At 44.0% G+C, this 16887-nt stretch overlaps 1 protein-coding gene across 4 annotated transcripts in view; it reads right to left on the bottom strand.

The window, feature by feature from the left end:
• CAPN3 (calpain 3) overlaps positions 1–14422 on the bottom strand; it is a 47796-nt gene extending 33374 nt beyond the window's left edge. For all 4 annotated transcript variants that reach the window (XM_016212298.2, XM_087822012.1, XM_016212297.2 and 1 more), the window contains exon 1: positions 13874–14422. In XM_016212298.2, coding sequence (XP_016067784.2) covers positions 13874–14182 — 309 coding nt within the window. In that variant the 5' untranslated portion in view covers positions 14183–14422. The remainder of the gene's footprint in view (positions 1–13873) is intronic.
• Positions 14423–16887: the final 2465 nt, after the last annotated feature.

Below are 16887 nucleotides of genomic sequence, written 5' to 3' on the forward strand. Positions count from 1 at the left end.
CCCACAGCAGGCCCCCAGCCCAGGGCTCCAGGGCCGGGAAGAGACGTCCCCACAACTCCGGGCTGTGAAACCAGCGGGGACTGTCCCTGAGGGTCCCGGAGGCTGCAGGAGCCCCAGCAGCTCCTCTCAAAGGGCCCGGCACAGACTCACTCGGACGCTCCCTCTGAGCCCAGCGCGGGGCAGCAGCCTGAAAGGACCCGGGACACTCGGGGAGGAACTAACCTGCCTGAAATCCGGGCGAGAGGTGGAGGGGCGGCTTCCTCCCAGGCAGAAGGGCTGGCAGAGGCCACTGCTCCTTTGGCGAGTCCTCCCCGCACACAGCCGGCAGGTAGGCGCCATATTTGAATCGCCAGCACCTCTCACCTTTGGCCCCGCCCCGTGATTCCTGGAGGCCCCGCCCCTTCCCACCTGCTCATCCAAGCTGTTTCCAGTGGCTTTTCTGTGCAAGGGGTCTCTCCAGCCTCATGCTTAGGACTTTCCTAAAAACTCTCAAACAAGCAGCATCGTGCCCCATACGGCTTGATAAGTGGCCCCAGGCCTGGCACTAGCGGCAGCTGCACTGGCTCATAGCTTGGCCTCTCCTGGACACCTCCAAGCCCAGCACAAGTAGCAGCCAACTACAGTTTGCTGTGTAGCTCATACTGGGTGGCCCTGGGCAAGGCACTGGCACAGGCTGACTTTGCACCTCCCCGGAGGCCCAAGAGACAGTGCACCTGGTGGTCAGACTCGACCACGCTGGATTACAACCCTACCATATCCACAAGTGACACACTCAAGGGGCGCACTTGGTGAACACCGAAGCTTCACTGAAGTAAATCCTGTTCCATAGGGGTGTCTCCAGCACAGCAGCTCTTTGGCTGTAGTTGCAGCTGGTCCTCACAGCTGACTGGCCTGAGGGTCAATTCCTCCCAGGGACGCCAACAGCAACCAAGGCTCAACTACAACAGGACAGTGCACACAGCCCACACAGGGGAGCACCTAGAAGGCCCAGCTCAGGTGACTGGGGAGTCTGAGCCACTGGATCCTACACGACACCTACTACACAAAGCCACTCTACAAATTCCAGAAGACATAGCAGCTCTACCTAATACACAGAAACAAACACTTGGAAGCAGCCAAAATGTGGAGGCAAAGAAACATGTCATAAAGGAAAGAACAGAAGAAATCTCTAGAAGAGGAACTAAATGAAATAGATCCAAGCAAGCTAACAGATACAGAGTTCAGAATTTTGGTTATAAGGATGCTTAAGCAGACTATTAGGGAAATAACTGAGAAAATTGATAACATAATAAAGTACCAATTTGAAATGAAGGTGACAGGAACTGAAATGAAGAATAATCTACATGGAATCAACAGTAGAGTAGAGGATGCTGAGAATCAAATCAGCAATTTGGAACATGAGGAAACAAAAAACACCCAACCAGAAGAGCAAAAAGAAAAAAGAATCCACAAATACGGAGACAGTATAAGGAGCCTCTGGGACAACTTCAAGAGGCCCAACATTCGTATTATTGGGGTGCTAGAAGGGGGAAAAGACAGCAAGGAATTGAAAACCTATTTGAAAAAATAATGACAGAAAACCTCCCCTACCTGGAGAAAGAAATAGACTTACGAGTCCAGGAAGCACAGAGGGTCCCAAACAAGAGGAACCCAAAGAGGCCCACACCAAGACACATCATAATTAAAATGCCTAAGGTTAAAGACAAAGAGAGAATCCTAAAAGCAGCAAGAGAAAAGCACTTAGTTACCTACAAGGGAGCACCCATACGACTGTCAGCTGATTTCTCAACAGAAACTTTGCAGGCCAGAAGGGAGTGGCAAGAAATATTCAAAGTGATGAAAAACATGGAACTACAACCAAGATTGCTCTACCCAGCAAAGCTATCATTTAGAATTGAAGGTCAGATAAAGAGCTTCACAGATAAGAAAAAGCTAAAGGAGTTCATCACCACCAGACCAGCACTACAGGAAAAGTTGAAGGGTCTTCTTTAAGAAGAAGCTAATGAACAAAAGAATCGAACGAACTAAATAGATCCAGAGACATTGATCCTGCAACAGACGATCATATTTCAGAGGAAAGAGGGAAGGGGGGTGGAGGGTGGGAAGAGATTAACCAAAGAAGCTATATGCATATATGCATAACCCATGGACACAGACAATGACGGGGGTGAAGGCCTGGGGAGGGGGTGGGAGCGAAGTGGAGGGGGTCAATTGGGGGGGACAAATGGGACATCTGTAATACTCTCAACAATAAAGATAAATTTTTAAAAAAAGAGCAATACAAAAGGAAAGTTTATGGTAGATGATAGAAATGAATTCAAAATATATCAATGCTCATAATCAATGCAAAGAGACTAAAACCTTCTGTTAAAAAACACATGTTTTCTCATTGGGTTTTTAATAAAGTTATAGTTTATAATACACACACCAAAGACATCAGGACATAGAAATGTTGGAAGTAAAAGAATGAAAAAAAAAAAAAATCAAACAAAACCTTTTTCCCAAAGCTTGTGTACCTACATTAATATTTAACAAGATTGACTTTAGAGAGAAAAAAATCTTTCTTAGAAATAAAACAGGGTCACTACAAATTCCTAGAAAAATAAATGTTACTACTGTATCAAAAAGAAAGACAATTTCAAATGATTACATGGTTTTTGAAGAGGTTGCATCAATAAATAAAAATCTTCCCTTAAGAAAACGTTGGCAAAATTCTACCCAATACTTAAGGAACATATAGTTTTCATATTGCGTAATCTATTTCACAGAATAGCAGAAGGAACATTCCCCAGTCATTTTATGAGGCTAGTGTAGCCTTGATAACATAATGGGGCAGCACAGGAAAGAAATAATAAGCCAATCTCACTAATTACGTGTGCAAAAAGCTTAAATAAAAGATTTGCAAAACAAAATTTAGTGATGTTTAAAAAAGATAATACATTCTAAGTTTGGTTTATTCTAGGAATGCAAGGGGGTCGACATTGGAAAACTCTATATATTTTTTTTTTTAAATTATCTTTACTGATTTCAGAGAAAGGAAAGGAGAGGGAGAGATTGAAACATCAATGGTGAGAGAGTTGTTGATCGGCTGCCTCCCGCATGCCCCCAACTGGGGATTGAGCCCTCAACTCAGGCATGTGCTCTCACTGGGAATCGAACCCCAATCGCCTGGATCCTAGGTCGATGCTCAACCGCTGAGCCACGCCCAGTCAGGTGGAAAACTCTACTAATGTAACTGTTTAAAGGAGGAAAATCACATGATCTTCTCAAGTAATGGCAGAAAAAGTATTTGAAAAAGTTCAACAACTATTTATGATTTCAAAAGAAATTCTCAGCAAAGTGGGATTAGAGGGGAACTTCTTAATTATAAGTTGTATCTACAAATAAATCTACAGTAAACCTATTCAACAGTGAAACATTAAGAATATTCCCTTTAAAGTTGGGAATCAGGTGAAGATTCCTATTAGGTCCTTTGCTATTAACATTATGCCGGAGGGTTTAATTAGTGCAATAAGACAAGAATTAGACTGGTGAATACAGTTGTGCATAACGTACTGGGCAAACCACCTAACTATAGAAATATAGAGTCTATAGACCAGTAACTTGGGATCTGCAATAAAATTATTAGAATTACTAAGAGTTTATAAGATATAAGAATCAAATGAGTGTTTATGCTTGAGAAATCAAGTAGAATTTTAAGAAAGATGCCATTTATAAAAATAACAACAACAAAAGATGCCTAGGAATAAATTTGACAAAAGATATTCAAGACCTTTGCAGTGAAAAAAATTTTAAAAACTTGATTGAAAGGTACACTAATGGAGACCTATTCAAATGGAGAGGCATCCCTTCTTCATGGATAGGAAGACTCAATATTGTCAAGATGTGTGTTCTTCCATATTGATTCAATGCAATCTCAGTGAACATCCCCACAGGATTTTTTTGTGTGGAACTCCACTCTCTGATTTTAAAATTTAAATGGACAGGCAAAGAGTCAGATATTGCTAAAACAATATTGAAGAAGAAAAACAAGTTGGGAGGACCTGCTCTACTGCATGTCAAGATTTATTGGCACAAGGTGTGGTGTTGGCACAAAAATAGACAAAATAAACTCAAATGGAACACAATAGAGCATAGAAACAGAACCACACATTGATAGACACTTGATTTATTTAGAAAGTGGCATTGCAAAACAGTGGAAGAAATGTTGTCTTTTTAATAAATTGTGCTGGGACCTTTGAATATCCATGTGGAAAACAACAAAATGTGATCCATATTTTATACTACATGCAAAAATCATTTCTAGATGGATTATAGACCCAAATATAAAGGCAGAAAAGTAGTTTCTAAATGATAATAAATTTGGGAATCAGATGAAGATTCCTATTAGGTCCTTTGTTATTAACATGACTTTGGTTTAAGAAAAACTTTAAAAGGACACACAAAGCACTGGCCATAAAGGAAAAAATAGTAGATTAAGAATTCATTTAGACCTTTTAATTAAGAACTTTAATTAAGAATTTTTTAAATTAAAAATACCCTTAAGAGAGTGAAAAGGCAATTCACAAAGTGGGAGAAGATATTTACAGTACATCTAACCAATAAGTGATTACTATCAAGCTATATAAAGAATGCCCACAATTTAAGTTGAAAAAGACAAACAACTCAATAGAAAAATGAATGAAAGACATTAACATGGAGAGCAAGATAACAAATGATCAAGAAATACATAAATGCGTAAAAAGATATTCTGACATTTATAAACAGGGAAGTGCATCTTTTCATACATTTCTTGGCTATTTCTGTTTCTGCCTGTCCCAACGGAATGAAGCATCATACTGCTGAGTTATTTCAGCATGTTCACTGTGATGTCTAGGACTCTGTCCCCATCATGACCCCCAGGAGGAGCTGCTGTCTTTGGAATGTAATGAAAGGCAGTCCTAAAAGATATTTATAGAATTGTCACTTTCATCAACACTTATGCCTCCCCACCCCCAGGGCTGCACTGTCATGATTCTTTGCTGAGTAGAAAGAGGGGGGGCTGCTCTCAATTGGGCACCTCATTTTGTCTTTTAATTACCACCATCGCTATTTATTGACTCTTTGTGCTAAGCAGGTTATATATAGTATCTCATTTAATCCTTACAACAACTCTATGAAAGAAGGAACTTTTATTTTTGTTCCACAGATGAGGAAACCGAGACCGAGGAATGGTTAGTAACTTGTCCGAGGTACATTGTTAAGAGGCGGAGCCGGGTTTGAATTAAGTTTGTCTGACTTTAAGGCCTGTGCAGTTCATCAGTGTGTCATGCTCCTGTCCTTTGCTGCCTACGCTGATAGTAATTGCTACCTTACCTTGAGCACCTACTAGGACTTTACGGACGATGGCTCAGAACGGCCATAAGATTAGAATATCATTATCCCCATTACAGAAGAGAAAAGCAAAACTTAGAGAGTTATGTGACCTGCTAGTGGCAGATCCAGGGTTCAGGCCAGGTCAGTTTGGTTCTAAATTCAGCTGACTTAACCACTCTGCACAATGCCCCTAGCTCTTCCTCTTTGTGGCTGGCCCAGTGATCCCACTTCTCTCTAAACTGTCTGACAGAAGATGACTCTCTCAAACAGATTACAAGCAGACCTCCTGCAAGACCAGATTCACTGGAAAGATAAATAATAACCCTGAGAGAAGCAGCTCTACAGTGACTGTGCCCTAAGAGCAGAGGGCTCACTGCTCACAGCCTAAGTGTTTCCGCACTTCTGTTCCCTTCCTCCCATCTCACACTGGCATGGAGTGACTTTTATTTTGTGTCAACCTAGGATTTCTTCTCTTCAGAATTCAGTAGCACAGGTCAAGTGAACCCTCGCCTGGGAAGATGCACAGGGTGAGGTGTTAATTAGAGAGGCCATGGGGCACATGGAAGATGTCATCAGAGCAAGAGACCTCTGGTGTCAGCATGGGTTGCAAGAGGTTTCCGACTTGAGTGCTGATGTAAGGGCCAAGCAACTAGGTCCTAGGAAGTTGGTGGTCAGCTGTCCTCTGCATTTTGCCCCCTTTCTTTCTTTTTCTTTTTTAAATATAAAATTTACTGATTTCAGAGAGAGGAAGGGAGGAGAGAGAGAGTTGAAACATCAGTGATGAGAGAGTTGTTATTGACTAGCTGCCTCCTGCAGGCCCCCTGCTGGGGATGGAGCCTGAAACCCGGGCATGTGCCCTGACCAAGAATCAAACCTCCATCTCCTGGATCCTAGGTTGACGCTCAACCACTGAGCCACACTGCCCGGGCCTGATCACACTCTTAATATTGTTTCGAGTTGTGATATTTAAGAATACAGAGCATGCCCGGCTGGGCATGGCTCAGTGGTTGAGCGTCGACCTAGGATCCAGGCGATCGGGGTTCGATTCCTGGTCAGGGCACATGCCTGGGTTGCTGGCTCAATCCCCAGTCGGGGGCGTGCAGGAGGCAGCTGATCAATGACTCTCTCATCATTGATGTTTCTTTCTCTCTCTCTCCCTCTCTCTGAAACCAATAAATATATATTTTTTAAAAAAAGAAAAAAAAAAGAATACAGAGCATATAGGAAGTACAGTCAGAGTCTCAATGTTCATGGTAGTTATGTTCTATAAAGTTGCTGTGAACTCCGAATTAGTGAATCCTGAGCTATTGCTCCTAGAGGAAATACAGAATTAAGTTCCTGGAAGTCTCTCTGATTGTGATCAACCGATAAATACACAACCTTATTTTGTGTGTGTTTTTGTTTAAAGGCACCTTATTTAAACAAAATATTATTGATTTATTAATATTGAACTCACAGCCAACAGCACCATCATTCATGCCTGAATGAAGCTTATCTAACACCCGTATTTTCTGCCTGAGGCACATCACAACCTTCTTGAACTTAGGAACATTAGACAGCACTTCAGCACTAGGCTTGAGGGACATTTTAAGCAGAGAAATCACCAATAAGAAGCACAAAAATGTGAAAAATATGACACTAAATCGACTGTAAAAAGGACTGAAAGAAGAAGGCAGAGTGTCGCTTTGTTGGACTTCATTCAGTTGGGGAAGTGCGGGTAGGGAGGTTCAAATTTTTCACTGCCTTACACATGTCCACAAAGGACCGCACAAGCACCATGGGTATTGATTGTGGGGCTGCAAGTGAATTTTAGTGAGCAGGTGAATTCACAAGTATCCACGAATAATGAGGATTGACTGTGTATGGAGCACAGATAGCACTGGCCTCTTCAGCGCTGGAAAACTAACACCTATGGGGTAACGCTGGAGGAGTTTTATGAGTATCTGAGCTGAAGCAAGTAAAGAAAGGATGACATTACTCACGAATAGGGAGAATTACTATACAGAGGAAATCAGCCAACTCTATTTCACTGTCTTCTGGTTCTGAGCTAGAGATAATGTGTTAAAATTGTGGCTGGGAGAGTTCTGGCTAGAAATAAGGATGGATTTTCAGACTGTGAAAGGTACTAACTGTAGGTTATTGGAGGAGAGGGGGCATCTGTTTCCCCTTCAAAACATCAGGAAAGATGTCCATCTACCTGGAATAGCCGAAAGCAGTTCCCAAACATCTTATGATTTACAAGGAGGTTTTTAAAAAATGTCTTTTTATTGATTTCAGAGAGAGGAAGGGAGAGGGGGAGAGAGAGAGAGAAACATCAATGATGAGAGTCATTGATCGGCTGCCTCCTGCACGCCCCCTGCTGGGGATCGAGCCCGCAACCCGGGCATGTGCCCTGACCCATAATCAAACCTCAATCTCCTGGATCCTAGGTCGATGCTCAACCGCTGAGCCACACCGACCAGGCTGTAAGGAGTTTTTAATAGTAGTTTTCATTCTCTATTCCTGGTGTTCTGGGCATATGTAATAAACTTCTAAAAGCTCTGATGGTGATTATTTAAACTTGAAGGTTGGGTGAAAATGGTAAAGCAAGCGTCAGCTTCTCTTCAGCAGAATGCTTCCCAGGTGTTAGCAGGGCCGCCCAGTTCCCTGCAGATATCACCCCCCCCCCCATAGCCTCTGAGAGGGCAGAGCCTCTTCACCCCCACCAGGGTTCAGTGGGTCCCTGGTGGTTTTTGTCTTTATGCTTCCCTCTTTCTCTCCACCCCTGTGCTTTCCACACTCTGACTTCCGGTGTGTTGGCTCAGTCCTGCCTGTAAAAATCAAGGTACTAACTTCCGCCCTTTACCCAAAAGTTGCTTGCCTCAGGCATTTCACAAGTTTATCATTAGTAAAGATGATGGGGGCCAGGTCAAGGGGAGGGACACTGGGGCGTGTGGCCTCCTGGCTTGTTGATTTCCCCACCCCTCTTTGGTTTCTAGCTCTCCTCCTATTATATGTAAGGGGCAAATTTTCCCCTTGTTTTTCCATAGAAAACAATCATGTGCACCCCCAGGGAGAAATTACTCAAATATCTTCCTAATTTTTCCTTATGAGTTTTCCTCTTGAGAGAAGTGGAAGAATCTGCCATACCAAGGATTCAGCTTTGTTAAACACACTTGGCTACACAGGTGCAAAAAATCAAAGATAATTTTGTAATAGTAACAAGACCTCATCTAAATAATGCAATGATTTTCCACCCCCTAGTGTAACAGTCCTGGGACAAGAGAGAAGTTGGTTTTGCCTGGGTAATGAGGTCTCAGGAAGGGGCAGGAGACCAGGTCAGACAGACAGCAGCAAAACCCAGTAGGTATGGTTGGATCCATGCTGATAGGCGGTGTGGGAGAAAGAAATGATTTGAGAAGAGTAGTAGAAAGGGGATGGCAGAGCTGGGTTAAGGGGAAACAGGTCTTATTTGTCTTATTTTTCCATTCTAAGGCACCCCCCCTTACATTCTAACATCACCCTTCTAACATTACATTAGAAAGTTTCCTTCAATTGCCTTTAGCTGGGTGGTGGTCATGACCTTCTTTGGACACCTTCTGATAAGATCAGGAAAGTACCAACACCAAAATCTTCTAGACTTGGTGAAATGTGGTTCATGATGAATTGCAGCCTCGGAAACTTACATAAACCCTGTCCTTAAAAAGAGTCTAATTCAAAAGATTTCCAGGTTTGGGAACTATAGGGAATAAAGTCACCTGTTTGGAGTATAAAGGGCTCCAAAGGGGCTGCTGTCTGTCTGGGAGAAGGTTTCCTCAGGTCCAGGAGGGAACTAGTTGGCCCAAGTTGTGCAGAAGAACAAGGCCAAGAGCCAGGTCAGACCAACTGGGCAAAGCACCAATGTGTATGGGGTTGTAATCATAATAACAGGGAAGAGGGAAGGCATACACTAGAGAAATGTGGGTGAAGATGAGACCCAGCTCTGACCTAGCAAAAAGTGGGGCCATGATGGAGGGATGGAAACAGGATTTGAGGAAAGAGGTAGGTTGAGAAGCCTATGACCAGGAGATCTAGTCGCTGCCAGTAAAGTATAAAGCACTGGATCTGGCGATAAGGGAAGGTGGTAAATTCCCACAACAGCCAGTGGAAACAGAAAGCCGAGCAGAAAGTTGCAAAGAGAAAATGTGGAGTGCCAGCTACCAGCCCCAGGAGAATGGAGGGCAGAGGAGGAAGAGAAGATTTCCTAGGGGAAAAGCTGGAGGATAAGTTGGAGGCGCTTGATACACTTGCATTTCCACATCAAAACACACATTTTGTATTTAATGTGGATGACTGGAATTGTCCTAAAGAACAAGCAATCACCTGCCCCTGAGAGGCCTGTTCACATACATATCCTCATGTTCAGTTGGACTGATTTATTTAGATCAAGTATGAAGGACACAAATACATTGCTCTGGTTGATATCTTGATTGGTCCCAGACACATATTAAGCTGGAAAGATGTGTTGCCTCTTTTCAAGGCTGCACAGCGGATGTAGGTGGTGATAAGACTGCACAACATGTTTATTGGGCTCTCACTCAGGTGCCGGTCATTCTTCAAACGTTGGATATGCATTAACTCATTTAATCTTCTTATCAACTTTATGAGATAGGTTCTTCTATTTTGATTACTCTCCATTTTTCAGATGGGAAATTTATGGCAAAGAGAAAAATACATGACCATGATTACCCGAGTGTTAAGTAGCAGGGCCAGGACTTGAACCTGGTGAGACTGGGCTCTTAGCCACTGTGCCATTCTATCTACAGCTCACAGAGGCTGCTGCTTCCAGGGGCCAAACCCTGAGGCATCATTCAGTGCCTGTTACAGCTTGTGGAGACCCAATAAATGACACCTTGTTTCCATGCCTGAGTTTTGAACTAGTGGAGGAATAAGACGTAAGTGTTGGGCAGGAGGAGTCCAAGATGCCACATTTATTGTTGATAAATCTGATATTGGCTTCTAAACCCCGGAATTAGATAGAGTTCATCGTTAAGAGCTGGGGTTCTAGAGCCAGATTGCCTGGGTTCAAATCCCAATTCCAAACTTTACTAACTGGGAAGTCTGTAGCAAGTTATTTATCCCTCTGAGACTCAGTTTTCTCATTTGTAAAGTGGGGACAATAATAGTATTTACCTCACAGGGTTGTTGTGAAGATTAAATGAGTTAATATAAGGAAGCACTTAAAATAATTACTATCATATGATGAGTTCTCAATCAAGATCAGTTATCATTACTGTTCTCCAGTAGTGGCAGGTGGCCCAGGACCTCTGCAGGATTCTCTATGAGGACCTGCCTCTGTACAGCTTGCCAGGGGAGGAGCAGGTAGCTTGCTCCCCGGAGGGAAAAGGAAGACAAGGACTGAGCTTCACAGGTCAGGTTCTCTTTACAAATCCATCCAGGGGAGGAGAGAGGCCAGCAGTGTTGTGTGACTGAAGTCCCCACCGCACAGAATGGCACATTTGTTTCCCTCCCACACCTGTCCACAGTGATACTGGGCAAGAGTAATCAGTCTCCCAGAAGCTCTATTCTAGAAACCATTCTTGTCTACCCAGGGGTTTGTCATCAAGAAAATGTGGTTTAACAATTGGGAAGTATTATATGGTTTGTTTGCTTTCTTTTTTCTTTAAATATATTTTATTGATTTCAGAGAGAGAGATAAAAACATCAATGATGAGAGAGAGTCATTGACAGGCTGCCCCTTGCATGTCCCCTGCTGGGGATCGAGCCTGCAACCCGGGCATGTGTCCTGACCGGGAATCAAACTGAGGTCTCCTGGATCATAGGTCGATGCTTAACGGCTAAGCCATGCTGGCAGGGCTGTTTGCCTTCTGATCCTAGAAATAGGTCATGTAAGAAAAGGGGAGACGAATCAGGTTGTTTTGGCCTGGAGACTCTCTCTAATAGAGAAGGAAAGGCAGTGAGGTCACTCAGGTCAGCAGGTGGGAGGAGAGATTATAGGTGTGCCGGGGACAGGTGACCTGAGTCTATCATTTTGCAGGAGGGAAAGACTGAAAGTGCAGCATGTTATCTTAACTAGAATGATCATTGGCTGAGAATAATTCTCCCTTCATCATCATCATTATCATCATCTGGTTGTAATAAGTAATTCTCGATTGTGGGGAAAAAGATCATACTGGTTTTCAGTGATTCTGTGTGTTAGACAGTAAAAGCAGGAAGGCCTCTCCTAGACATAGTCTCCTTTTCAGACTGCTCAAGCCTGGCAAAGGTGACTACACCTGTGGAGTACAAGGAAAACTTATGACTCCCGAGAGTGCTTTCTGTTTCAGAAAGTTCTGAAGTCATTCCAGTTTTTCAATTTCAACCAACTTGTGTGACTATGAATAAGTCATTTGCCCTTTCTGGACCTTAATCACCTCTCCTGTCTGTATGTGAGGGGCTGGACCACATCTCTGAGATTCATTCCAACTCTGACCATCTCTTATTCTATGTGCTAATTTATGATAATAAACCCAATAGGCAGTGTTCCCTCAATTTTACCCCAGGAAAAGGGGCATTTAAACCCAAAGTGGGCTTTGCTACCTAGACCTTTAGCAACAGTAGAAAATTCAGGACTTTTGTTGGTGGTAGGAGCAAAGTTTGGGACAGACAGGTCTATCGGTGCCCCTCATGTCACACTGATATTGACAGTATAAGTTTTAGGATCGATCTAGTACTTAGAGCATTACAGAACCTTAAAACATTTTTATTACTATGGAAATCTAACTTTTAAGGCTAAAATCCAGCAATGATGTCACTAAGCACAGTATATATACTTTTTTTTTTTTTTGCTTTTTCTCACAGTTGTATTAGAAAAGGCTTTTAGGAGCTCCCAGCCTTGGCAGGCAGGGATTTCTTCTCTCAGTGCTCAGTGCTTCAGATGTGGGGTTTCATTCACCAGCAGCAGCTGAGGACCTACTGGGGGCCTGGCCCGTTGCTGGGCAAGAGGGTCAAAAGATGAGCAGGAATGGCCCTTGATCTCAGAAGATGGACAACAGAAGTGAGAAAGCTTGAAGGAAGGAACACCTGAACAGGGTTTTGGAGAGAGGGTGAGGAAGAGTCAATGAGGTGAAAACAAGGGTATTCCAGACAGACGGATGGACAGCACAGGCAAAGGCCTCCAGGTATGAGAAGACTTGGAACAAGAGAACAGCTGAATATGTCAGGGCCCAAGGGGAGAGGGTGAAGATGAGATGCACAGAGGGGCAAGGCCAGCTTGAGAAGGGCCCATATCTCAGCCAAGGGGTTTGGACTCATCCTGAAGGCATGGGTGGGGGCGCTGGAGTGGTGTTGTTGAAGATATTTCTGTGTGCGTGTGTGTGTGTGACATGTCCCAGTACCCTAGCAGCAGGGCAGCAACTGAGTTAAAGACTAAAGTTCTTTCAAGTCCTCACTTCTAAACTGAGGGCCCTGGAGACAGTCATGGGCCTCGCCGCAGAACTGTCAGGAGAGGAAAGGAGCCCTGTGGAACACGCAGGGTGAGAACAGGGTTATTGGATATTTCATTTCAGGTTAAAAAGAAAAACATGGCTAATGAATAGCACTGGGCCTCAACCTAACTTGATCAAACTAATCAATAGCTTTGAGCCTCAGGGTAAATTATTTCCTCAGGGAGGCTTTACTTCCCTGGACCAGGTGAGCTTTCCTTGCCTGATGGTCCCATAGCTCCCTGGACATTGTCTCCTGACAGTCACCCTTGTTCAATGCCCATCTTCCCCTCAGGAAGCTAGGCCCCAGGAGAGCAGGAATTTTTGTCTTTCTTACTCACTGCTCTCTCCCCAGGTACTTGCCTGGTTTCTGGCTCTAGTAGATGCTCAGCAAATAGTTTTTGAATTAAGAACATGAGCCATACTGGCGGTATGATCAGAGGAGGGAGCCAGGGATCACTGTAAATGAAACCTGGAGGCTGGAAGAGTTAGCTAGAGGAGAAAGGGTTTAAATCTAGGCTGTCATGGGCTCTCTGGATATAATTCACTCTGGCATGCCTTTATTTCCTCATTTGTGAGGCGAGGTATATGGACAAAACAATTGCCAGTGTTTCTCCTTCCAATCCTAACATTTTATGCATGAAGAAGTAGTCTTTGCCTGCCACTCCCCTCTCTCCAGGGCTTCTGTGTTTCACAAAGACAGGGCTACTGGCAAACTGAAGAAGAACATCATGACTGTTGCCCAAGAAATTAAAGGAATCTTATAAAGATGCAAGATATTTAAACAGAGAGGCCAGATCTAGATTGTTTGGAATATGTTTTGGGAAAGGAATATTTATTTTTATAGGATGAATTAAACAGAATTCCAATTACTTTTATAGAAAGCAGAATGTTTTTCAGAAAGAGAGAGAGAGAGCAAAAGAGAGGAGCAGCCCTGCCTCACTGGAGGACAGAGCTGGCGGAGCTGCTGCCAGGACCCTTCCCCCAGCGCCATGCGCACCTTGGAGCCGTGGGGAGGTGCTGAGTGGGAGGACTCCTGAGGCCAAAACCCAGCCAGCAACCAGTAAGCTACTCACCGGAGGTCTCTTCCAGACGAACTGGATGGGGAACTTCTGGCTATAAAAGAGAGAGGTCTCATCCGGTGGGAACTCAGGATCCACATAAAGAACCTTCTTTTCTAGACATTTCTTGTGAAGCTGCTCAAATGTCTTCTCTTTCACTCCGATAATAGGAAAATTGCGGCTGATGATGGCTGAGTAGATGCCACTTGGGTTGGCGCCCCCAGCCTCAGTGGTCTTGCCCTGGGCTGGGTGGGGAACTGGCCCTGGGGACTTGGGCTCGGCCCCTGTCTGCGGGGCCACAGATGGGCTGATGACCGTTGGCATGGCAGGCAAATATGGAAGGAACAGATTTTTAAAGAAAACAAGATACAGCTACCTTCAAGGAAAGGAAGCAACTGCAAAGGGGAAGTTGGGGTGATTCTGTCATCTGAGAGAAAAATGTCCACATCCAATTCAAAGTTTAAAGCCCATCAGAAGGTCGTCCAGCTTGCGTCCGTCTTAAAAACTGAGCTGTGATCCCGAAGCCATACGCTTTCCTGAGGAAGGAGAGCTAAAGGGTTTATGCCCCAGTTTTTACCTGGGGGGCTCCTACCAGCAGCATACATGCCAGAGGGAGAGAAAGAGAGTGAGGCTTGTGTTACAGTGGCCTGAAGAAGCTTGAGCCAGGAAAACTAAAAATAGACCTGAAAAAAGATCATGAGTATGAGAGCAAGAGAGAGGCTAGCCTGCAGCTTGGACTGTGGTCGAGAGAGAAGGACCCGGCTCGGGGCGTTTGCGTGCTGCCGTTAAGTCCTGGTGTTGTCAGGAAACGAAAGAGAAATATTCGAGTAAGTTGAACACTGAAAATTAGCAAAGAACTGCTGATGTGTTATTGAATTGTCTGTTTCACAGACTATCAAATTATTGGACACCAAATTATTGGAAAACTGTTGGGGAAAAATGCTAACAAGGGTGAGATACTGAATTCTGGGAGAATATTCTAGGCATTTTTGAGGGCATGATTTTTACTTTCTAAAACTCTAGGATATCAGAACATTTCAATTGGAGTTGGTAACTCTTCTAGAATGTTCTGGTGTCAGCGCTGAGTAGAGCTGTCCAGATGGAAAATGCCACTCAGCAGTCCTCAGTTGTCCCTTCTTGCCCACTTGATATAGCCACCTCTTGTCTCTCCCCACCCCCAGAATAAACAAAGTGCATCTGAATACACTTTATCCCGGCATGCCACGTCAGTCACTTGAGTTAGAGTTGGAACTGGATACTGAACCAGGCTGGTGGTCAAGTCCAGGGATGTCATACCGAAAGTTGGTTTCAGGGCTCTGGGGAAGGGCAGTGTCTGCCTGGCCTCTGCCTTGCCTCTGCCCACTGTAGCTGCTACACAGGCTGTAAGGAGATGGCTGCATTCCAAGTGTGGCTGAGTGGATGCTTGTCTCAGACTGCAGCCCTGCCTGTTCCCAAGGTTAGAGGCTATGAGAGAAGGTGGGAAGTGACAGCTGAAATAGGGAGTACAACCAGGCTCTTGATCCCTGGGGTTGCAGTTTGGGGAGCCCTGTGCCTGGAGTTGCACCTTGTAGGAACCATTAGCCTATCCTCCTGGACCTCCAAGGAAATGCCCAAAGATCTTTACTGCTACTCTTGGAGAGGCAGATAGAGGAGGGCAGCCTCTGAGGGCTGACTGCTGAGGTTCCCAGTCTGGGCCCGCTGTTCACCGGCTGTGCCTATCTAACGTTAGGTGAGTTACTTCTTCCTTTTTTCCAATGTCTCAGTTTTCTCACCTATAAAATGTGTATAATGATAGTCATTCTGCTATGCAGTTGTAAAAATTAAGTTAATTTATGTAAAACATTTAATAGTGCCAGGATTGTCTTAAGTACTCAATAAATGTTGTTAGATGGCCTGAAGTTAATGTTACTTTAAGGTTAGATCGAGTTGAGTGACAGGCACTCATTGGTGCCAGGCAGCACTCACTCTACGAGCGTGAACATCTTCCACGTGTACAGCACCAGGGTAGGTGCAATCTGCCAGGATCATGTGGTCACAGTGTCTCCAATCAGAGGCTTGTTACCTGCCTGCACTAAAGGAGCCTCTAAAAAGAATGTCTTCCACCCTCTAACTCACCAATGGCATGGAGAGCAGAGGGGGAGTTTTCTTCCCCAGCATCATACGTTTTGAGTCCCAGTTCAGTGCTCTGTCTATCCCACCTTGAGATTCATAGCAGTGACCCACATTTTACTGTTTGTTTCTTGAACTTCCTGTCTGCTTATAAGACTGTAAGCTCTGTGAAGATGGGAACTGTGTCCCTACTCCGCCCTCAGAGTTAAGCTCTTAATAAATACGTGTTGTGCATTTCCTGAATGAACTTTCCCTATGTGAGGAGGACTTACATTTCTCATTGCTTTGCCAATGTAGTGAAAGTTTCTTGGCTGATTTGCCCCTGGGGGGAGGAGCTCTCTCTGGGCCACACACATGTTGATCTTTCTTTGTTCAGCTGTCTAAGCCAGCTCCATCTGTTAGCAACTGAGACGAGGGTGTGACAGAAATGAATTATCACAGCAGGGTGGGAATATCAAACAGAGTGCAAAGTGCTATTCATTCTGCTCTACCCATTACGGTGGATAAAACCCCCTCTCAGATTAGCAGGTCCAAACTCAAGGTTTATTCAGCTACCTGGCTGTAGTGATACATACTATCAGGAAGAAATCCAAACTGAGCCCATGAGCAATGGGTAGAAAATGAGCATATAAATAGCTGCACATTTCAATTCACAGAAGCCTCTTCAAGGATAAAGAACTAGTTTTTTAAGAAAAATCTTTATTGTTGAAAGTATTACAGATGCCCTCTTTTTTAGCCAAGGTCATGCAATATCTGTGGCTGGAATGATTTCTATTGCAGCAACAAGGCCAATTAATGGCTCCATATCACTGTCTTTTCCACCAATAAATATTTCTTTGATTCAACAACTGTTGGAAGCAAATAATAAATATTTCTTTGATTTAACAACTGTTATAACACCTATCATTCAATAAGTGCCT

Source organism: Miniopterus natalensis, chromosome 1 (assembly GCF_054644295.1).
Source record: "Miniopterus natalensis isolate mMinNat1 chromosome 1, mMinNat1.hap1, whole genome shotgun sequence".
NCBI classification, from domain to species: domain Eukaryota; kingdom Metazoa; phylum Chordata; class Mammalia; order Chiroptera; family Miniopteridae; genus Miniopterus; species Miniopterus natalensis.